The 23,575-nt window shown below is 42.2% G+C and overlaps 1 protein-coding gene across 1 annotated transcript in view; it reads right to left on the reverse strand.

Moving 5' to 3' along the window:
- The window catches only part of smtnb (smoothelin b), a 62,690-nt gene that overhangs the window by 9,218 nt on the left and 29,897 nt on the right, over positions 1-23,575 (reverse strand). Inside the window, 6 exon segments of the mRNA XM_042487507.1 lie at positions 8,425-8,498; positions 10,828-11,442; positions 13,031-13,070; positions 15,016-15,724; positions 21,396-21,445; positions 21,447-21,491. Of these exon segments, the coding sequence (XP_042343441.1) occupies positions 8,425-8,498; positions 10,828-11,442; positions 13,031-13,070; positions 15,016-15,724; positions 21,396-21,445; positions 21,447-21,491 (1,533 nt within the window).

Raw genomic sequence — 23,575 nt, forward strand, 5'->3', positions numbered from 1 at the left:
AGCGAGAGCAGCCCTGCCAAGTTACTGTTAACATAGTTCATGGAGTGTGACTGACACACTGAGTGTCTGAGTGATACCGAGCTGCTGTGAAGCAGGAGTTTATGTGACAGGTACGGTACATCATTATGGCTGGAAGATGGGAGCAATGCATTAGCAGATATAAACTCTAAGAAAATGGTATGCACACCACAAAGAAGGAGTGTTGAACACAAAAGAAAGATAAAAAAGCTGAGGGGCCGTACCAAGAGAACAAACATAACATTAAAGGTTGTTAAGGTAAACCTGGATATCTAGCAGCATATCAGGAGGGACCATAAATCCGACTGAAAACACTTCTTAAATTTGCATTTCATGCCATGCTGAATGCCTGTGGCAGACTATGAGCAATAGCTGTGGCTTCACTGCTTTTGTTGTTACCGAGTCCAGGTCCAGATATAGCTCAGACAGCTGGCCCCGTCTATGTCCGCAGCCTCCTCCCTGCGGGCCGCAGCAGGGCCAGGTCTCACCAGGGAGGGACAATGTCCAGCGCAGCCACAACGCTGCGTGATCACGGGTGGTCACTGTTTTTAAGACTTTTTCAGGACATGGGACAGCCTGGACTGAGAGGCACTTGACCGACGAGGAATGTTTTGGGACACAAGGCAGCCAAACAAGGGCTCTGATTCAAGCCAATGAGAGAATGTGAGTGGGGTGAGAAAATCCCAGATAACCTTAGAGCTTAAAGAGTTTAATTCAGCTTCAGGATACTTTCCAGCATCTGAGTCACAGTGGCGTAAAAATGCTCTTTTTATTTCGTTTTTACTGATGGAAGAGGGGAGGGGCTACAATCCCTATGAAGACTGGTTTATGTTAGAGTGCGGGACACTTTGAGTGTGGCTTAGCAGAAATGACACAGTTGCACATCATTTTCAATTTATGCTTCAGCAGAAGATTTTACATCATCTTCATGGTAACCACAGATATACTGCATATTTTTTTAATGTCCGCGTCTATTTCTGTCACGTTTAGTGAGGTACACTCTGCACAGACAGCTGTTTAAAATCACACAAAGATCACGCTGTATATGTGTTTTTAATTGATTAACAGGATATTTATTGATTGATCAGCTCCCAGTCTGATTGTGAGCGGCAGATTTCCCTCATTCTCTATAGTGGTCTGGGGAATAAAATCAACGAATCAATAAATACAACTCATTTCAGTCGAGCCACACTCATCAAAAATGTGGAGCATGCTACCACAAATCAGGCTGACTTGAAATACAATCTCCACCATCAGAATTACGAAAATCTGACATGCACAAAGGCACTGTGAGAGAAACAGTCAGATAAGGTCACCCCTCATTATCGCAATCATGGGAGCAACATTTAGTGGAAGTCCATCGCCTTTACTGAAGCACCTGATTGGCAGATCCAGCTGTCTGTGCAGGATTAGACGGGAATATGAATACTGGCCGGTTGAATAACTGGAGATAATGCCGCAAATACTCAATATCCCTCAAAATGTCACCAGCGCACACAAACACACACAGGGTTACATAAAGCAAGCAAGGCTAAAGATGGTTATCCGGTCAGTCGTGAAAGTGTGCATCCATTTCTGTAACGTTAAACCTTAAATCACATTTTGCTCTAAAGCCAGACAAGTAAAACATTCTCATTTATGGCTCCTTTTTTAAATGCATGAATGTTACTTCATGTTCCTGCCAAAGTTAACATTATAGATGATCTGAGCATGGGAAACTATAGACCAGTGCCACTTTTACTGTTAAATGTGGTCATTTTTCCTCCACCAGGAAGTGTATCCACTCAACAGAACACTTGCATGCAGACACACGTGAGTGCTTCACAGTATCAGAGACACACGCTGTCGGAGGATTGGAATACCTCCGTGTCAGATTGCAGTTGTCCACCACATAAATACAATCTGCCAAATCTGACTGACAGCTGAGACGATCAAGCTGTTTTTTAAAGGAAGTGAGAACATAAAATTTTAGATTAAAGCCAATGGAAGAGAGATGGAGCAGCAGGTCAACAAGTACGTGAACGGGAGCACAGAGTGACACCGGCATGGCACGTAGAAGTGGCCAGCTGATCCACATGTATTGTCAACACTGGAACAAAAGACATTCTTCACGCAGCTTATCTGAACTAAAAAGGGGTCATGATTAGAACCATTATCAGAGAGCAGTACCGTGCTGTTCTCGCAAGAAACATTTGCCATCAAAGAGGGAGCAGAGAGGGAGCGGCGGGTTGCAAAGGTGGGGGGGTGAGGGACAGGTGAAGGCTCCAAACTCTGAGGTGTGGTCGTCCCAGCAGATACAGAGTCTGAGTCCTGGGTGCATGATAAAGGTTTCTGGGGTACGCTTGATGGAGAATCCATGGGAATGTTTGCTGGAGTGTCCTGGGGTGTACTGGATGGAGACACTTTGGAAGTGCAAGATGAAGTATCATGTGGTGCTTCATCTGCAGCATCCTGGGGTATGCGGGCTGCAGGATCACTGGATGGTGTTTTGTTTTCACACGGAGGTGAGCTTTCCTTGCCGGCCGGTTCATGCAGTAAGGTATTAGGAAGCCCCATTGCCTGGCACAGAGCCTCCACCTGCTTCACCAGCTGTTCTTGCTGAGCCCTCAGCCTCTTGTTCTCCTCCTGCAGCCGGGCAATGGCCTCGGCCAGAGGAGCCACCTGACCCGCTGCCTCCTCCAGACGGGCATCCACTCTCTTCCCAAAGGCCTGCAGGTCGCAGTGGATCTCTCCCACTGCACACTGTAATGTTAATTCAAACTCCCTCTTACAAAACTGCTCCTCTTCATCCTCTGCCACCTCCTGAGCGAGGAGATCACCAATCACCTCCTCCAGGCCAGACTCGGCACAGGCGCTATCTGGGCTACCCAAAGCCTCCGGAGCCTGTGAGGCTGGGAGGAAGTCCAGGTTGACTCCAGGCATGGCCAGACCAGCTGCACTCAATGTCACACTTTTCAAAGTCTGTTTAAGTTCACTTAAGTGTCCAAAAAATTGAAATCTGGGGTGTCAGATCAGAGGAATCAAAAGGTTGTGGCCTCGGATGTGAAGGTAGAAGGTGTCCTCTCTGTCCGTCTGTCTAAAGAGACCTTTCAAAACAATGCACGTTCTTTATACCCCCAGCAAATCTCCCCTCTTCACCAGTCAACACCCTGACAGCCAATGAGCATGCAAGGAATCCCGTTACCCAGGCAGTGATAGCCCCACCCCCTTATTTCCAGGTGTCGCGGACATGTCTATTTATCTCCTGCCCCGCCATTATTCCACTAAGCCAGTCAGTTCTGGGGCATTAGTGGAGGCATGAGGGGGAATGATGGTGGCAACAATTCAGAAAACTCACCCCTCCCTCTTTCAACTTTCCTTTTATTTCAGAGCCGTTGTCCTTTACACCTCGACTGGCAGGCGACAAGAGTTTAGATGTGGCTCTGGGCCCTGGCTGAGTGGAGTTCACTCCTCATAAAACTGCTCTCTGACAAAATGCAACTCTGTCGTAACTAATCAGGTCAGATATGTTACAGTGCTGTGATTCAAGGCAGAGCTTCAGAAGGAAGATCAGACCATGAAGGACAAAGAGTTCAGACCCATGACACAGCAGACTGGGTGACCAGTGAGGGTGAGTTCTCCACAGCTCTGGGCAAGGATGTTGGGAAGGACGTCGCAGCCCTTCGTAGACTTTGTTTTAGGCTTACTGACAGACAGCTGCTGCTCATGTGAATGCTTCAAGTGCTTTTGTGTTAAATTAAGAGCTCTCCAAGTGCACTGACAGAGGAGTGTGTGTGCACGCTGTTCATAGTGTAAGATGCTCAAGTGCATCTTTTAAATGCTTGTTAAAGATTTAGTGGCATACTGCAGACCATTCAGGGAAATCAAATGGCACTGTACAAACTGCATCTGTGAAGGCAGTCTGATAGAAGCAAAACGTGATAAACCTGTAATTCTTGACAAAACATCACAAACATTGAACTGATTTTAAAAAGTGCAGCAGAGGACAAAGGGCAACTGTGATCTCTCCTGGGATTTACAGGTAAGCAAAACAATTTGCAGGAAGAATCTGGCCCCCAGAGAGAGAAATGTGACTGGCTGAAGGGAAAGTGGGTCAAAACCCAAGAAGGACATGGGTCCAGTCTTACCATGCATCAAAGCATGAACACACTTTACCCACAGCAGAGCAAAGTGACGAAGAAAGACAAGGAGCACCACAAATCGATCAAAAAGTACACATACACTGCAATTTTCTGCATGAACATGGGTCTGTATTTCTGATTATTATGGCACAAACAAATGTTTACAACGCTTACAACCCTGATTCCAAAAAAGTTGATAAGCTGTTTAAAATGGAAATAAAAACTGTGTGCAGTGATTTGTAAATTATTTTTTACCGTATAAGTACTCAATATGTAAAATCTTCTGTCAAACATATTTCTAATGCTACATGAAATTTAGACCACACATTGGAAATAACTCGATAAAAAAATATTATAACATGCCCAATGAAGTGGAATAACACAGGAAAAAAGTACTCAATACAGTAATTGATTTTTTTTTAATACTTGAAGAAACTTTTAATTAAAATTCCAGGTTCAGGAAGTTTTGTGTATGAAGAAACTAATCTCTCACAGAGTTCAGAGGGGTTTTGGCCCACAAAGATGGTCTTAGAACCTTCATTTTGGGGGGCCTGCCTGTGAATCTTGAGAAAAAATTTAACTTCAAAAACTGAACAATTAGTGTCCTCAGTTTCCAAACGCTTATTCTTAAAAGAAAAGGCGATGCAATACAGAGATAAACATGCAACTGGCCCAACTTTTTTGAAGACGTCAATCTCACAATAAGAATATATTTACAAAAAACAATGATGTTTATCAGTTTCAACAATACAAATATTGTCTTTGTACAGTATATAATGGAAAATATATGTATAAAAAAAGAATTTGCAAATTATTGCATGCTGTTTTTATTAACATTTTACAACACTTTTTGGGAGTCAGGGTTGTTTGTGTAACAGCGTCTGTGGCTATTGTGATTCTTCAGCTGCTGTTCACAAGAGTTTCCAAAAATAGTCTCGTGTAGCTTCCTAAAGAGTTAAGAAATAAAGCAATGCAGAGATTTCAGTCAAGAACCAACATAGAAACAAGGGAAATAATCTAGATTTAAGTCTGGGATGACAATAAAACATCATCCAGACATCAAGATTCTCTCACATCTTTTTCTCCCCAGTTTACACAGAAATCTGCAGATCAGGCCTAAAGCACGCATGATGCATGTGAACGTGTTGGGTAACCAGCGTGTGTCATGGATCAGCAGTATATTAACAATGAGGTCCTTCTCTCTCTGTGTGACAGTGAGACAATCTGTCACTGACTGTGAGTCCCGCAGAACTGTACCAGTGTGACCCAGAGCTTGGCAGTAATCTCCAGACCAGGGGAAAGAGACTGACTGTCCTGTCATCACCCCGGTAATAAAGCTAAGGCATTATTTATATTTGTGTTCAAGGCCGAGCGCAGAGCGGTCGGCATGGACGCACAGCTGAGACAAGCAGGAGCAGCTGCGATCGCTCGGACCAGGAGGCATCAGTAATCAGCTGCTGGTCTCACCTGTCTGAGATGAACTCTCATCACTGCGCAGAAACACTAGCATCTTGACCTTAACATTTACTTAAACTTAAGAAGGAGCAGCTCTATTGCTCCTACTCACATTTACTTGCCATTGCTTTTGAGTCTTTCCACTGTTTATTTCACTTAAAATGTTTCTCTCTGACGACTCTCAAATAGATTGTAATTTAGAGGTGATCCACTGCGAGAGCTGATGCTATCAGCATCATGTTTTATTGGATTTTTAAAAAAAATACCACTAAAAAAATAGTGGAGGTTGTGAGTGCTGAAGTTAGACCACCGAGGAGAAAACTGGACCACCCAAACAGATCAGAGTCGCAGACAGGAACCACCGTGGTCAATAAACAACAATCAACAACAAACAGGGGCAGCTTATTAAAACTCATGTTACACTGCTGTGATATCTGCACACTCCTCTCATTATGAAGAACATATATGCTAACATTAAAAAGGATTCTTATTTAAGATACCTAAACGTGAACCCTGACATGTCGACTTATCACACAACCTTGAGCTTCAACTAAACCAGGGAAAGTCAGAGAACAGGTGGTCTCTGGATCAGTCTGAAGGTAACAGCCTCTCCTCTGGTTGGTGCTAACCAGCAGTGTTTGTACAATCTCATTAGCCGAGTCACTCAGGCTCAGAGTTTGAACGGTAAAACTTGAGCAGATCTGGAAGCCGGACAGTGAAACATCAGCTGAGTGACAAAATGAGAGAGAGACTTTATGTCACATTCATTAATAAAGGCATCAAATTAAGCCTGTGATGATGCTGTTGTTTGGATAGTTACGTATAGAAATTACAGCCTAGTGTTGCTGGCATGCAGTCAGCAGGATGGTTACAATTTAAGACTTAACTAAATATTGGTGAGATAAGCCATACTGCCCTAGTGAGCTGACAGTGAGACCAGTGAGAGGTCCTGAGAGGGAAATACAGTAAAAAAAAAACAAACAAATATATTTTTCCTCTTATCTGTAGCACTTTTTACCAATCTAGATTGTTTTGCTGTGAGTTGCCGAGTGTTAGAGATATCGGCCGTAGAGTTGTCTGCCTTCTCTCTAATATAATGGAACTAGATTGCACTCAGCTTGTGGTGCTCAGAGTGTCCAAAAATACTTTTAAAAACTCAAAAGGCAAACTTTCCCTCCAGAAATCATGACTAGGTTACTCAAGATAATCCACAGACCTTTTTGTGAGCATTTTCATGTGGGAACTATTTTCTTTCTCCAGAACTAAGACCACCAACTGTATCAATGCACAGAAGGAAGCATGCATCCAAGCATGGGCGAAAGACTCTGTGCTTGTGACAGCACGAAAACTGAACATTAATCGCATCATCCTTGACTGAGCTGTAACGTTGGCTAGCTCAGTGGTGCTAGGTAAACTAGCTATATATGCACACTTCCTTCTGAGAAGTAATTCGGCTGACAGCTGTAGTTTGGTAGAAAGAAAACAGTTTCTACATTAAACTGCTCACAACCACAAGCTGAATGCCATCTAGTTCCATTATGTTGGAGTGAATGCAGACATCTCTACAGCCGATATCTTCAACACTCAGCAACTTATGTTAAAACAATCTATATTAATAAATAGCAGGTAAGAGGAAAAATACGCACTTTTGACCTGTCCCATTACACGAAAAGACTTTTTGTAGCATATTCTTTAACTACATATAATTATTTTTGCATAATTTAAAATACATCATGTTTAGTAATATCATTAAAATGTTGGCAAACACACAAAGATGTTACCTGGGTGTCGTTATGGTAAGGTTGTAACATCACTCAGCTCAGTCAAGTATAAACCTCATCTCCTGTGTAATCTTTGTCCTCGTCTTGCAAAATCCCTTTTCTACAAGAAAGACTCAGCTGTGGTATCTTCGTTCGTATCTGTCCCTTTGTTTGTGCGTCTCAACGTGGGGCCTAACTGATGGAGACAGTCTCACCCCAACACCTTAAATTCACCCTGCAGCCTTGTGGAGCCTCCTCCCATCGCTAATTAACCAGCTCCCTGATCCCATAACCAGATTACAGCTGTGCTCCACACAGGGAGTAAAACACACAGCCATTAAAGAGTAAACAGGACACCGCTTGTCCTCTCCCTCATCTCCTCAATCCCCCACTCTCCATTCATGAAGACACTTCCTTTCATGGAGGAGCGAGGAGGTAGAGGAATGAGGCAACTGAGAGTTTGGCTGTTCTTCCTAACCCAAGAGGTCACTGTGAGATGGGAGGCGATTGGTTAGACTCGAACCACTTTCAGCCAACTAGAGTGCTAAAATTAAGAGGCAAGCATCGCGATGAAGAACTTTTGTCAACATGTGTTTGGATGCAGCCGGGCAGCAATCAGTGTGCATGAAGACAGACAGGTGTGAACTGGGAAGACATTTCCCAGATAAATCTCTGTGGGCATGGCCTGCCGAGAGAAAAGGAGGAATGCCCTGAGCACCTCCCTCTCACTCTCTCTCCTTCACATACCCTACAAGGACAGATGTGACTGGCTACCCACTCTGTGTTTGATAAACACTGTTCTTCCCTCTCCTCCCTCCTTTTCTCACACTCTGTCTGTCTTTCACTGTCCCGGCTCACTTGCTTTTCAGGCCTTTATAGGTGATTGCTGCGACAGGGACGCAGGCAAAAACAGTGGAATTCAATTGAGTCAGTTGGGAATGAAATAGGAGATGAAAACAAAACATTAATCTTTAACTGGAAGGAACTGGGAATGTGGTTTTGATGCATGTTTGGCAGGTTCTGTCCCCAGAGTAATTTCCAAGAAAATAATTTGCAAAACCTGACTGTACCTTGATGGAGGATCCGGAGGAGAGGCTGGAGGAAGAGATCTTGAACGGTGTGGCTCTGAGGCCAAGGGTCAACTCTGAAACACACAAAGTAAAGACACAAATTTACATGGATTTTAAGGATAAAACATTTAAATTCATGTAGATATAATCCACAGCTGCTGGTTGAACAGGACTCCAAAAGGCCAAGAAAGGTCCTGGTGTCCATAAGTAAAGTGTTGCCATTAGTCAGTTACATAAGCTGCCATGCTGTCATAAACAACACGGTCTCATGTCTTAACAAGAGACAAGTGAGAAAATGTAGATGACGCCACCTTTAACATAAACAGCCCTTTTCATTCGCCTGCAAGAGTACACACATGCATGCACCTTATGACCTGTTGTCACCAAACACACACACACACACACACACACACACACACACACACACACACACACACACACACACACACACACACACACACACAAGCTGTATCATAAAATCCAGGATTGATGCACACCAGTGCAGTACAGTGTAAGTACAGTACATTTAAGACTTAGGTGCTTTTGAGAGAAACCGGACCTGCAATCCCAGCCCGCCTTTGTTTAAAGGGAGACAGGCAGGTTCCCAAAAAAGGAGTTAAAAAACATTAAAGCAAACTGAGCTGAAATTGGGCTGCCATGACATGCCGGGGGGTTGTAAGAGGTGTAATCGTACAGGTCCAGCTTGAGTCTTAACTAAATTGTTTGGGTTGGAGGTCCCGGTTGCTGGGAAGTGCTGAAACCTAAGAAGTCTTGTTTGAACAGACAGTAACAGCAGCTGCAGAAGCTTCTGAAACAACACTGACATTCAAGCTATTCGTTTTTTCCGTTCATGCAATCAATTAATCCCTGCTGGTGCTGCTTGCACTCTGAGTGTGTACTCTGCTGAGTACGTACATGTGCAGGAGAGATGCATTTTAATGAGACTGGCCTGCTGCTTAATGTGACTATTAATTATATGACACTACAGAAACTAGCACCATTTAAGTATGCCTGGTTGAACATTTGGTTCTCGAACACCCACTAGATGTTACATATTTCAGTCTTTAAAAGTTGAAAGTAGATTTTCCAGTTTGATGTGACATGAAGACTATTTCAGGTGAGTTGCCCTGTTTGATAAGCTGCACAGTAATATTTACATTTTTTCTTCCATCAGCAATAAAGAACATGAAGAAAGGCCCACACACTGTAGCTCCCATAAGTGCATTTTATTAGCATGTCCACAAGTAACGTTTTGAGTTAATGCCCTTCTTTATTGCTAATAAATTGCACTTATGGGAGCTTCATGTTGTTTATTGCTATCTTTTATTGCAGCACCTGCATTATACGATTTTGGATGTGCGCAGCTATTCTGCTTTTTTGTGTTGTTCTTCTATTAGCCACCATGTTTGATACTCAGAAAACAGAGGAGCTTGTGTTGCTATTTTGTTGCATTAAAAGTTTTTTTTGCGGGGCGCTTAAGCCTAAAGCTTAAGGTGCTGACCAGGAGCTGCAACAATCCTGGTTTGCGTCTGGACCAGGGACCTATGTTGCATGTCCTCTCCCATCTTTCTCACGCTATTTCCTGTCATCTCTCTACTGTTAATAAAGGCATTAATGCATGGACACCTTTTCTTGATAGCTGACAGTAAACAGAGAGAGACAGCAAAACATAAAAGAGGGGGATAACATAAATCAACCGTCTCCGGCCACATTCAAACTGCGGATCTCACATTGAGAATAAACTCGTTTCCCCAAATAATTTTTCTTACTTTAATGCCCAAATGAATCATGGAAGAAAGTGTCATTTTAGATCAAGGGGAGGACGGGCATCATCTACATCGTGGAACAAACAAAACACTGTCATGTGTGGGCGAGCAGGCTCATTCAATTGCACTGTAACAGTCTAACCATTCAGTCCGTCCTTAGACAGCCAATTATTGTTTCCTTTGTCTCAATATACATGCTTCTGTTGACTGACTGACCTCACCCCCTCCACATTGTAGCAACTTGCCCACTCTATAACAAGTACCCTTCAGTACAATGACGCTGTTTCATATTCAGTTCTGCTAACATGTATCCCCACTCATCCACGTGCGTTGCTTGTCATCATCCCACATGTGACCGATTCGTTGGTGCCGGTCGCCTCCCACAGTGACTGGCATTTCATTGTGATCTACGTGTTTATATTAGCAAGGAAAGACAGTCACTAAATGATGATTTACGCTCCCTAAAAGACAGCGCAGATGCTCAAACCGTATGAACTCCATAGAGCTTTAAAAGTCAATACAATCACCTAAAAGGCATGGTGCACGAGGTGGTTAAACAAAGGTAGGTAAATTATCAGTTTGGAAAATACTGCATCATGTTAAGCCCGATTTGAGCGCTGTAAGGTTGTTCTCCTACCTGCCCTCTGTCCCAGAGCATTACTGGTGATGCGTGGGGTCATGTTGGTGATGGGCACGATGTTGGTCCTGGAAGAGGATGTGGAGGAGCTGGTGGTGCGCCCATCCTTGATCTCAATGGTGAGGAAAGTCTTCATGTCCGGGTCTGCCTCTCCTTGGGTGACCTGCTGTCCAGCTGCTCTCCCTGGGGTCCCGTCTTCCTTTGAGTTGCTGGAGGCATGCTCATCTTTTTCAGCTGGATGTCTTGTCCCTCCCATGGAGTTCTGCCATTGGCCAGCTGAGGACAGAGGTTTGTTGGGCCCGCCTCTTGGTTGAGGTGTGGCCTGACTCTGGGATGCGGCGGAGGTGTGAGACGTAGAGTCCACACGTGGCCTTGCTGGCCTGTCTCCAGATGTGCTGAGGGATGCTGCTGCTGCTGCTGTGTGTGTAAACAGCTCAGTGGCTCTGGAGAGATTCGTCTGGCCGCTGCTGCCGGAGGTGGTCCCGTTCCTCAGAGGAACTCTCTTAAAAGCCGGGACGCTTGGGCTCTGGGTGGATTCTGTGAACTTGCGCATTCGATCACGCACAGAGTTGGTGCGGTTGAATTTTTCCAATATAACATCTTTTTTCTCAGGTGCTGTGAAGACATAATGTAGGACGGGAGTTAAAATCACAGAAAAAAAACACTAAATACAGCAAAGACACAAAGCCATGATCTCTCCAAATATCCAGGCTGAATTTAGCACACTTAAAGTCTTTTGCTCTCATCATCTCCTCCTCCACCTCAAAAGCCCTCTACAAATCCCATTTCTCTTTTTCACCTCTTTCTAGGTTTTGTTCCAGCCCCTTTATTTTGCTTGACTTAACCTCCCCCATTTCACCGCCTTTCAGTTTCTAGTTTTTGGACTTTTCAGGACATGTTTCTCCCACACACGGATATTTTTTCATTCTCTGACCCCTAATACTGTCAGATAAAGTGTACAAAGCTCATGATTTGGCACAGACCCTTCAACGGAAAAAAACACCAATGATTAGAGAAGAAGATATTCAGTGAGGTCATCTTAACAAAGAAAAAAAAGAGATGTCCTGCTCAGAAAGAAAACCAGTTTTTTTAGTACAGTGGACACTAAAAAAAGCACTGTTCGCAAGAAAGAGAGAAAATAGTGTATATTATAACATGCTCTCTTTCCAGCGCTCTCTCCTGCGAGAGGCCCTGTACAGCCACACTAATGGCTGTCTCTATACACTGGAGTCCTACAGGTTATTAATCATTTGGAGTGAATTTTTTCTCTGATTAGGATGACAAATGCAATGACAATAACTGAAACCTAATTATAAATTAATTTAGCCTATGAATAATTGTGAGAAATGCACATCACTATTTTTTTCAGGGACAAGAATAATAAAAAACTGAGTTTTTTTCCAATCAACAGAACTGACAACAAACACATTTAATTAATAATGATTTAAAAGAGAGATGCAGCAAATATTCACAACAAAGAAGCTAGAAATTATGAATGGTTGGATTTTTCCACACTGCTACTTTTAAATGCCTTTAAAGAAGCAGTGTGTATGATTTAGTGGCACCTAGTGGTGCGGACTGCAGATTGCTTCCAGATGAAACTTCTGCCAAACGTGAACACTCCTGATTAGGATTCCTTCAGTGTTCATTGTTCGGGAGGTTTTTACCAGAAGCGGAATTATCCGCAAAAAGTCTCTTCCTCTCCAAAACAAACTGACCAGGTGATTTAAACCGGTAAAAGCACAGAATAAGACAGTTCCACGTTACTATCCAGTGTTTCTTCAACACTGTTTGGTTTGCCGTGGATGGGCCTCCAGCCCAGTACTTGCTTACGTGTGCTCACCGTTTTTTTTCTGACAACTTAAGATACAGATATTCAGGAGGTTTTTTACCAAATCATCCGAAGATGTCTCTTCTTCTCCACAACAAACAAACCCAGTGATTTAAGCCGTTAAAACCACAGAATATAGTAGTTTCATATGATGTAATGGATATATTAAAGGCTCATTTCAAGGTAACAAAAACACAACAATTCTTCATTTCAGGTGATTGTACACTAAAAAACATACTTATTATATACCATATATCTTATTTTTGCCAATATATTCCCCTAAATCCTTTACACTGGACCTTTAAAAGATGGTCAGAACTTATGATGATGGATTTTCCTTTGTTTAATCTGTAAATTGGGAGAGTTTCTTACCAGAATCCTTTGCTTTTCCATGAGTGAGGGGCAGATCGCTCTAAAAAGGAGATAAAAAAAAAAAGAAATATAAGAGAACAATCAGCCGAAGAAGTAGAGGAGTTTAAGGGTTAAAATGCACAGTGCCTGGATTGACAGCCACAGAGCTGCTGTACTGAACAGCTCCGTGTTTGACAGGGCAGCAATGCACATTCATGACGGGCTGCAGTCTGCATCGAGGGCTGTGGTGACAACTGCACACACACACACACACACACACTCAGACCTACACAATCCTAAATACAGAATCAACTGGTGGTGTTTTTGTTATGTAACATTTGTGTTTGGAGTGAAGCAGTGGGCCTCTGTTCTTTTTTTGGCAGTGGGGCCATGATGGGCCCCAGAGTGTTTACATTACTCTCAGGAGACTGAGCATCAGCGTATCTTGCAGGGAACAATAAAAGAAGTCCGGGGCCAGCCTTGGGTAAACACATTTAGAGCAGCGACATGATGGCGTCACGGTGACCTGAGCCCCCGAGATGGGAAATGTTGCTCAACAGTTAACAGTAAACGCAGAAACAGCAGCAGTGCGTGTTTGAGTGTTCTCCGCACTGCGGGATGAGGAGAAACAGAACCTCTGGCCCGTAACCTTGTCTATCGCTGTCTGACAGCAGGTGAGGCTGACACGCCGCTGAGGTGAAGCAGAGACACTCAGGTGCAGTTTGTTTGTGTAGCCAAGTAACAAAAGTCAAACAGCAGCTAACAGGAGCTCGGCACAGAGTGTTCATGGATGCCGATGTGACCTGGGTGTCACTGAAGAATGGAGTGTCGGGATTTCTTGTCAGGGATAATGAAACAGAGAGAAGGGAGAGCTTTGACCTGGGTAATGTGATGTGTGGCTCAACATCACACTCTAGTGGTATCGTTGTTGCTGTTCATATGGCTCAAACTGATAAGAGACATATTTAAAAAAAAACAACAACATGAGATCAAACCATTATTCACTAAATTCTACAGAAGTATTTGCTATCAAATGTACTAAGGATCAAACAAAAAGTACAACTGACAGTTTTTAAACCTATCGGATGCTTACACATTTTAAATTACTTAAACCTCCTTATCAGACTCCTCACTCTCCCTGCAATCACCCTTTTCTTTGCACAGTCCATTGAGTCCACAGTCCTGACCAGCAGCAAGTGATGGTTTAGCAGAATAGCTGATATCCTGTACAGCAGGGGGCCACTTTTACAAAATGACAGGAGGCCAGGGGCTGGTTGCAGCAGCTCCATATATTTCTAGGATTTTAGGACATTTTTAGGATTTTAGGACATTTCTAGGGTTTTAGAACATTAGGGGCTTAGCTAGGACTTCCGTAGGGAGGTACAGGGGATACTCCATTAGCACTTCTATTGATAAGCTCTCTACTGATCCTTTTTATGCACTCTGGCACCTTACATACTCTAGAAGTACAAAAACAATTCCCAGTGTGAATAATTTTATTTTAACTGGGAAAATGGTTGGGGGGCCACTCTGCACCCTATCTGGGGCCAGATTTGGCCCCAGATAGGGGATCACTGCCGTGCAGTAAACAGTGCAGAGAAACTAGAAGCACTCGAGGTGGTCGGTTTTGTGGCACACAGTTTTGCACATGACAAGTGTTAATTGCAGACGATGCATTTATCCATTTTCAAAGTCAGATATAGTGTCAATATGTTTTTTAAATGTATTGTTAATATTTTTTTGTGTTATTACAAGTGGAAAATATCCCACAATTCTCAAATTCTGGGTTATCAGATATTCATGTTTCATTTGGTTGCGATATGGTGACTGTGAAGCCTTGATCATTTTCATACTCATCAAACGGGTCAGTGACTCCTCCCGCCCTGAATGGAAGCTGCATTGTGCTTCTCTTTTATTCAGGTTTTTCCTTTCATTTGTCGCCTGTCTGTGTATTCAGGGCTCAAAAGAACATCATTCATATGATGCAGGCACTTTGTATACACTACCTTTTGTTTCTGGAAGTCGATTTTTCCCTTGACGCTGCCGTTGAGCAGGCCATTTGCAGGATCTCTGCGAGATATAACAGCTCCGTCTGGCTGGTCCTGCTCAATGATGGGGTCTTGGTCGGACTGAGCCTGGATGCTGGCTGGACCTTGGCCTCTGCTCTCGGTTTCTGAATCTGTGCTGCAAGTTGAGCCACTCGTGGCGACCTCCAGCTCTTCTGCTGGACCTCTCTCCTCAGAGGACAGGCTCACACTCTGGTCAGACGTCCCCGAGTCACTCCGTTTCCTTGATAAAACACCAACGCTGTCTGAAGCCCCAGAGCCCAGACGGGGTCTGACGCCAGAGTCGGAGACATCTGAGCCCAGTCTCTGTCTGATGTAGGACAGGGAGCTGACGCTTCGCTCTGATGCCCCAGAGTCTAGGCGAACGCGCTGGGAGGGACTCTGGCTCCTGTCTGAAGCTCCGGAGTCCAGCCTGGCTCTGAAGGCCAAGCCCTGGTTCTTATCTGAGGCCACAGGATCCAGATTGGACCTGGAGAGCACAGGGGTCCCACTGCGGTCTGAAGCTGAGGAGTCAGACCTTTGACGGTGAGACAGGACCAGATCAGGCTCTGTGGTCCCGGCCTCTCTCTGAGGCTCTATCAGCAGAGGTCCGGGACCCTCGTCCTTCACCAGGTGATCCAGAACCAGCACCATGCCTGAGTTGGAGCCTGCAACAAAAAACACAGATTAAAGATGAGCGATGAATTCCTTTATGAACCTTTGTTGATTTTGTAAAAACAAATTCTCATATTACACATATTCTTCCTCTCATATCAATAAAGGAAAGAGAGTTTTACTGTGTGTGAACAAGGGGAGCAGTGGGTTGTGAAGTTCGAGGTTCAAATGATGGAAGTAAAATGCTTCTGCGAGCACGGGGGCTCACATGGGAGGCCCAGCAGGAGAAATATCACTGTGGATCACAGAGGGGGCACGTGGAGACATAAGGGGATGTAGGCATTTCCTCCAGACTGGCCTCAGTTCCTGAGCAAGATTTGTGAGATTGTGTCGGTGCATGTGCGCAAAAGAGAGGGAGGGGTCACGACTAAAGAGAGGGAGCATGTGGCTTAACCATAGGCAGTAAGCAAGCACAAGAAGTCAGGGAGGAAGGGGGGGTGAAATAGAGACTAGGACAAGTACTTCCCCTCCCCTAATCCCAAGCTCCTTCACTGCTCCCTCTCTCCGCAGGAAACCACACTCCAAACAACACAGCGCAGCCCACATCCTCCCTCTGTGATAGCGTCTACCTCCAGCACCCCACGGTGCTCCTACTGATGGAATATCTGAGGCTGCGAAAGCACCGCAGATCAGGAAAACAGAGAAGACTGAGAGTGTATCAGATTCCCACATCCCATGTACACACCAAGGCATGAAAACATGTCTGTTTGCACCAACTCTGCAACCAAACAGGGTTCACCAAGTATGCATGTCTGTCATTTACAAACCAAATCAAAGAGTCTGAACGGCAGCCGCAGAAATCTCTTTCAACTTCCGACGCGGCAGGAGATCAAGGAGTTCACAGCTTCATTAAAAGCAGCTGTTTTTTGTTGTTTTAACACTTTCTTTTTTAGATTTGCAAGAAATAGAAGCAATACTTAACTTAATAAAAGTACAAACAAATACAGGACAAATAAAATGCATTGAAAAATGCATTAAAATCCTGGAAAAAAGTTAATAAAATTATAATTTAAAAATTTAATTTAAAAGAATTAAATTAAAAATTAAAAATGTTTCTCATGCAGCTGGTTATCCTTCATCCTATCATATTCATCTCCAAATTCACCCTGCTGACCCACTAGTCAAGTCTGCATTTCCAAATTAACTATTACTGACCCCATATTACCTTAGTATTTCTCTTAAAAGAACAGGCCAATTTTTTTTGTAACACTTTCTAATAATCATCATCATCAATCATAAATTAGGTTACATTTTACGAATTATTAGTAATGCTATAATGTATGTTATTTTAACAGTTTATTGTTGCATATATTATAACATTTTATATAGTATAGTAGTAGTAAGTATTAATTGTTAGTGGTTAATGATTGACTTATAACCCGTCTATAATATTGCTGCATGGCTATCGTTAAGTTAAATATGATGATTATAATACCTTATCTAATAGTAAATAAATTTTGTAGTGCATGTATAAACACAGCAACTTTATAATGGCCACTTAAATGTCTACACAGTATTTATTATCCATTTAAAAGATATCATAATCATTAGTTAGCTCTTTATAATAACCATCCAAATAACTATAAATAATTATTGATTATTAACAAATATTTAACAGAGTATATAAAATATTAAAATGTGCACAGCAATAAACTGTTAAATACTTAATATTATAGTATTCATAATAATAAGTAAACATCTTTAATTATCATATCATCGATTGTTGAGAGTAACACAAATAAATTATGTTTTATTAGGTATCAATTTCATACTTAATTATGACAGTTATCATAAAGTGTTGACATTTTTCTGAGGATATTCAGACATTTACTAATTCTTTGTCGATTCACATTTTCTCACGATAGTGCTATCATCTATTTTGCATTTAACAAACAATGAAAAAAATGCCTCTCATTTCCTTGAGGTAATGCTTTTTGGGTAGCAACCTAACAAGAAAAGCTTGGACTCCATAGTTAATTGTACTGATTACCTATTAATTGTTTTTTTCTTATTACAATCTCAAACACATTGACAAAATGTTTGGACTGTCCTCATTCTTGTTTTAAAAGTAGATGCTGGCTAAACTGTGCACAATTAATCTATAAATGGCAGCAAATTGTTGATTAAACAAACCAGATGATTATGTAATACGCTCTGAATAGAAAACGTGATTATGATAATAAGGACAATAAATGGCCACCATTCTCACATGTGACACTCTGAACGGTCCAGCAGACAGCAGTGTCCATATCTAATGATGCACTCAACCCAAACTCAATTACTGCACGGCTGTAGTGAGAGCCAAAACACACAGCTTCGTATACAAACGCTCACGTTATTGTTGGTATTTTTGCCATCAGGGAGCTGTCATGTCCATTGTGTAGCGATTTCTGGGAAAATCCCGCTGCTGCTGCTGCTGCTGCTGGGTAATGAAAGGTTTGCTTCTTTTAGCTCTAAAATAACTACAAAAGCAGCTTGTGCTGCCAGTCAATATATAGAGTACAAACAAAGGCCATCCAAGGGTTTTCTTTATACTTCTTTCACACTGAAGCAATGGCCCGAGGAAAGCTCGTGTTTGTTGTTGGTGTGAACCGGTCAACACAGATTTTTCAACTCGCCTGCTGATGACCTGAGTTTAACATGAATTAATCACACCTCTGATTTGGTTTAACAAGTAGAAGACAGGTTTATTTAAGAAATGTACTGTTACTTCATAATCAAGTGTCTAATTCAAACTATTGCATGCATGTTTTTTATGTTACCATATAAAGAAAAGAAATATACACCACAAAATATTGCAGCAAACATTTAATGCTAACTAAAAAGGAGAGTCAGCATGAGCAAATTATTTTCAGGTCATATGTCAGTGACACCAAACCTTAATTGCCTGTGACCCTTCTCAGTGAAGCAATGCCTTAATTTGACCTTTTATTAGAGGTTGCAAATGTCTCTCAGGGTTCATGCAATGTTTTATTTTAGATTACTTCATTATCTTCACCGATGAGGTCATATTTTCGGTTTAGTTAGTTGTTTCTCAGGAGGATTACAGAAAAAGTACTGACTCGATTTTCATAAAACTTGGTGAAAGGGTCTGGCAAGGGCCAATGAAGAACCCATTAAATATTGGAGCAGATCTGAATCATGGGACGGATATTTTTCACCTTTGTTAATGTTGTGAGAAAGGATGTTTGGCCTTGAAACAGGCCTCCCCTTCTAGTTTTAATAGGCTTTAGAGCCTTCAAGATGTAAAGCTCACCAGATTTTCAATAATTACAAAGATTTGATAAATTAACTTAACTGAGTGCTGCTTTTATTTCTATCCTGCTATTGCTCTCTGATTTTTTAGGCCCCTCTGATTTAAGGTGCCACAGCTGCAGACCAAGGTCTTATATTAAAAAAAAAAAAAAACAATGACCTGATATGTGCAAGTCTAGTAGAGATGAGTACACTGGAAATCGGAAGGACATAACCAGAAGCTGATATTTTAAGCCTGTAATTGATATTGGTTGATCAGAAGTTGAAGTATGAAGTATAAGTTTTTTTGTGCACTAAACTCTTAAAAATAGATTTTAAAAAACTATTTGCAGAACAACCTCAGGTATGTGTTTCAGAACCTTTTTTGATCACTAGAGTGAGAGACTGAACACGAGTACTGATATTGACACATTTTACTCAAGATATTGTGCTCATAAAAAGTAAATTTTCTGTACCAGAGACTCATTTCATCTGAGTATTTGTCTCAACCCTTATGACTGAGGTACATGCTCTTGTATTCAGTTTATTTTCTTGATGAAATTGTGTCAAACTTGAAATTTGAACATGAGACACATTCCAACGAGAGTTTCTGCAAACATTTCTTTTCCTAAATCACCGCCTTACAAGCTGCAGTTTGCACTAGAATGCCACACAGCCGGACACATGGTCATTGAGTTAAAGCTTGTAAATATAAGCTTTTTTTTGTCTGAGAAGTGGATGCCTGTGTTTGTGCTGTGTTCAAACACCAAAAAGAATCAGTCAAAGTCAATCTCTTATTTTCTGCCACTTTCACTCTGCTGAAAAGACAACCGCCTCTTCAAGAACCACTGGCTCACCCTGTCCTTTCCCAACCAAAACCGTCCGTTTCTTTGTTGATTGGTGTCCACTTTGAAAAGCCTCCTTTGCTTTTCTCTGGTGGTCTTTTTTTGTTCACCCTAACTTCACCCAGGTTTAAATTGTAAGGCAGGGATAAATCAGGAACAGTGGGGAGTTTCTCCACCAACTGGTTCTGTTCTGGTGTCCGCTTTATTTAGAAGAGGTGTGGCTGTTGGGTTTCCCTCTGTTGCTTCCCATAACCCCACCACCAACCCGAGGTCCATGAGAAGGACACTGGGAGCCAAGTCCAGGGGCAGACCAGGCCACACAGAATGACATTATTATGGCCGTCTGCCTCAGGGCCAAGTTTAGGTCAGCCGGGCTTAAATAAAAGGAGAAAACCACTTTCATCTTCAGCCAAAGATGATCAAAGTTAAATTAAGTGTCCTATATGCAAAGGACTGTCCAATTAATAGTTTGTTCTGAGGGGTTTAACCCCTTGAAACCTGGATAACTAGCAGTTTTTGTGCTGTGATCAGACTTCTTTCACAAGCTGTTTGACCCTTTGAAACTTGAGCAAATTGGTTTAACTTCTTTTGAAAACACGGGAAAAAAGCAATGACCAAGCGAGCAAGAAATGTCCCACTAAATGCAAGCCACCAGTAAAAAGACACCAAAATATTAGTTTTAATTTAGGATTTATATGTAGGATTACTACAAAATTATCCAAAAATATGGATTTTAATGTGGATTATATAAATTAAGAATTTTTAAAAGTTATTCTCTCCTATCTATATCTATCTATCTATCTATCTATCTATTGGACCTCTATCTATATATATATATATATATATATATATATATATATATCCTTTTTTTGGCTTATTTTTAGCTGATTTTCTTGTAACGTTTGGGTCATGTCCTGTTTATTACTCATCAAGAGAAATCAAACTTTGCTAAGGTTTTATAGGGTTAAATTGGAAAAGCTGTAGGATGGTTTGTAACAACTTGTCAGTAATGCACTTTTGTCATTTTACAAGCTATTCATCGTCAGCTCATTGCCTGCAAGGCTTCAAGGACTCAGCTGAACGAAGCACATTCATGCCCTCCTGAAGGCTTTCATTCATACTACCTTATTATTGGTTGGGCTAACAGAGTGCTTAATGAAATTACTTCACACTTAAGAAGGCAGAGTCATTAAGCCTATGGCTGTGGGCGACCCCAAACAGTTAATAAAAGTTAGGTGAAGGAGCCTGAGCTTATATGACCTCCTGACCGCCACCTCAGGAAAACAGCTCCTTCAGCGCACGATTTTAACAGGCAGTGAGGAGGAAATTGCATCAAGACGGATGTTTGCAGTCACGTAAAGGCAACAGAGGTGGTCAGTGTTGGCTTTGAGTCAAAAGTTCTTACCCAAACTTGACCTTTAGGTGAATGTTTTGACAGCATATAAAAAGGTTTTGTGTTTCAATTCCAAAAAGTGTGGCATGGCTGAACATGATGTGAGTGTGCAGAGCATGCAGGCCGTGTGTATACAGCACGCAGTGGGTCACGAGATAGAAACAGCTTGGTACTGAATGAGCGTCTCTCACCTATTTCTCTGCAGCTCTCTGCTTTGCTGTGTCTGCTGTTCGCGTAACTCCCGGGATCTGAGATCTGACGCGCTCACTGTGACTCTCCCGCTCTGACTCCTGTAAGAGATAAGGAAAAAAAATCACACTGCTGAGTCATTTCCATAAGACACATCATGATTGTGACACATTTCTGCGGTCACAATCTCTTCAGGCTGATCCATTCCTCTTATCAAAACCAGAGTGAAAACATCTGTCCTACGATCATCTGTTTGAGGTCAGCTGGTGATTTTAACAGTCTTTTGTTGAAGGTGGAGGTCAAGTGCTCCAGCCATGATGAGCAACATGCAACAACAGCTGGAAAAGTACAGATCTGTTTTATTTTCCGTTGCATACCTCTAGGGGCCCTGACACAACAAGTAGACAGTCGGCCATTGGTGAGGTTGAGCATCTGTCACAGTGTTTTTCAGTGTGTCCTGCGTTGTTGGCCATTGTCCGTTTTTTTTCTCAGGTTGATTCAGCATGTTGAATCAGTGTCAGAGATGGCAGAGCGTGTTGGAGATTGAAATCACCCTGATATCAGAAACGGTTTGTGTTTATTGCTCGCTCGCGCACTGTGAAAATTCCTTTGCTCCTCTAACATCAGGCTGTGATGTTAATGTGCTCATTAACTAACTAGCATCTTGAATCCATCCTTTGAGGGTTCCGGTTTTGGCTTTTTTAATGAAGAATACAGACTACTGCTGCCTGCTGGTATGGAGAGTTATTTTCTCTTCGTTCCAGTTGGCTGAAGTCTTTGCAGTGTGTTTAGTGTTCATTGCCACAAGTTCTTTGATGAGAAAAAAAGACCCCTGAGCTCCAAAAACGCCTACGTTTCACTTAGGGTTAGGAACAATTTTTGCGCAAACTCTTATTGTAACATTAAACATAACTTTTTTGGTCAAAGTAAAACGTTGGATGATCTACTTAAAATGCTAGAAAAAAAAAAAATTAAAAACCGCCAATATCGCCAATTATTTCGAGATTTTACACTGCAATGTCAGCAAAAAACGATTACTAAAATCCTAATCTTTGGCATTTTTAAAACTTCTGACAGGTTGATTTGAGACATTTTAACAGCAATTAAGGTCTTATTTTTAGATTAATGACTTCAGTGCCTTTTTAGACTTTTTAAGGGATCTGGAAGAACCCTGAGTCAACGTGTGGTCCAGTACTGTGCTATATCTTTGCTTTACTGCCTGACTTCACTTGGGTCCTACTCCTTCAAGATTACCTGCAGCACATAAAACCAAATTTCTGCAGCTCTCTCTGGCCCTAACCTGCACTGATGGAGGAAAGTCGCAGTTGGGGGGAGATCTCGGAGGACTGGCAGGAATATTTTGGCATATGGAGAGGAAACAGGAGAGGTGTGGAAGGGAGGACGGACGGGGGAGAGATGAAAATGCCGGCACTACTGTTGGGCCTCTGGTGCCTGACCTTGAGCTGCTCCACAGGAGAATCAGCTGCACAAATAAGGCTCCTTCGAGCACGTGTGCACACGCTTTAAAATCACTCCCACACATATTTATATTCCACTGCACTCTTTTTTACAAACTTTTCTATTAAAGGGCAAAACACTCCAATGTGTAGAGCTTCAGGTGTTACGCATTACTTTAAATGATAAACTATATCACAGCATTAAATCTCATTAAAGGTGTTTTACAAGAGGCATCTGGGTTAAGAATAGTCCAACAAAAGTTTGGGTGGATCCTGAAAAAACATACGGGACATGACCTTATATACTGAAAATATAATACCGGATTTACAGCCTACTATTACTTCAAAAAGCTCCTAAAAAGACATTCACAAGATGTCAAGCAAGCGAAGAAAGCACACACACCCAACCACACATTCGCACGCCACAATCAGTTGTCCATGTGTAAACTCTGTTCTCCTGCTCAAGAGACTTGCACAGCTGTCACAGCAACTCAGTGAAAATCTTTAAAGACACACCTTTTTTGATTTCAAAAAGGCTTTTAATCAGTGCATCAGAGAGAGAGCGAACACAAAGCCTGTTCGAGTTTAAGCACAAACGAGACACAGAGGTGAGGAAGGACTCGAGTTTTTCTGCTCTGCTGACTGTGACCTTCTCCACCTTGAGCAGATTACAGGGCAGAGTGCCGCACTCACTGAGGAGAAAATGTAATCAGACACTGTCGCAGGCG

This window comes from Plectropomus leopardus, chromosome 6 (assembly GCF_008729295.1).
Source record: "Plectropomus leopardus isolate mb chromosome 6, YSFRI_Pleo_2.0, whole genome shotgun sequence".
Classification (NCBI taxonomy): Eukaryota; Metazoa; Chordata; class Actinopteri; order Perciformes; family Serranidae; genus Plectropomus; species Plectropomus leopardus.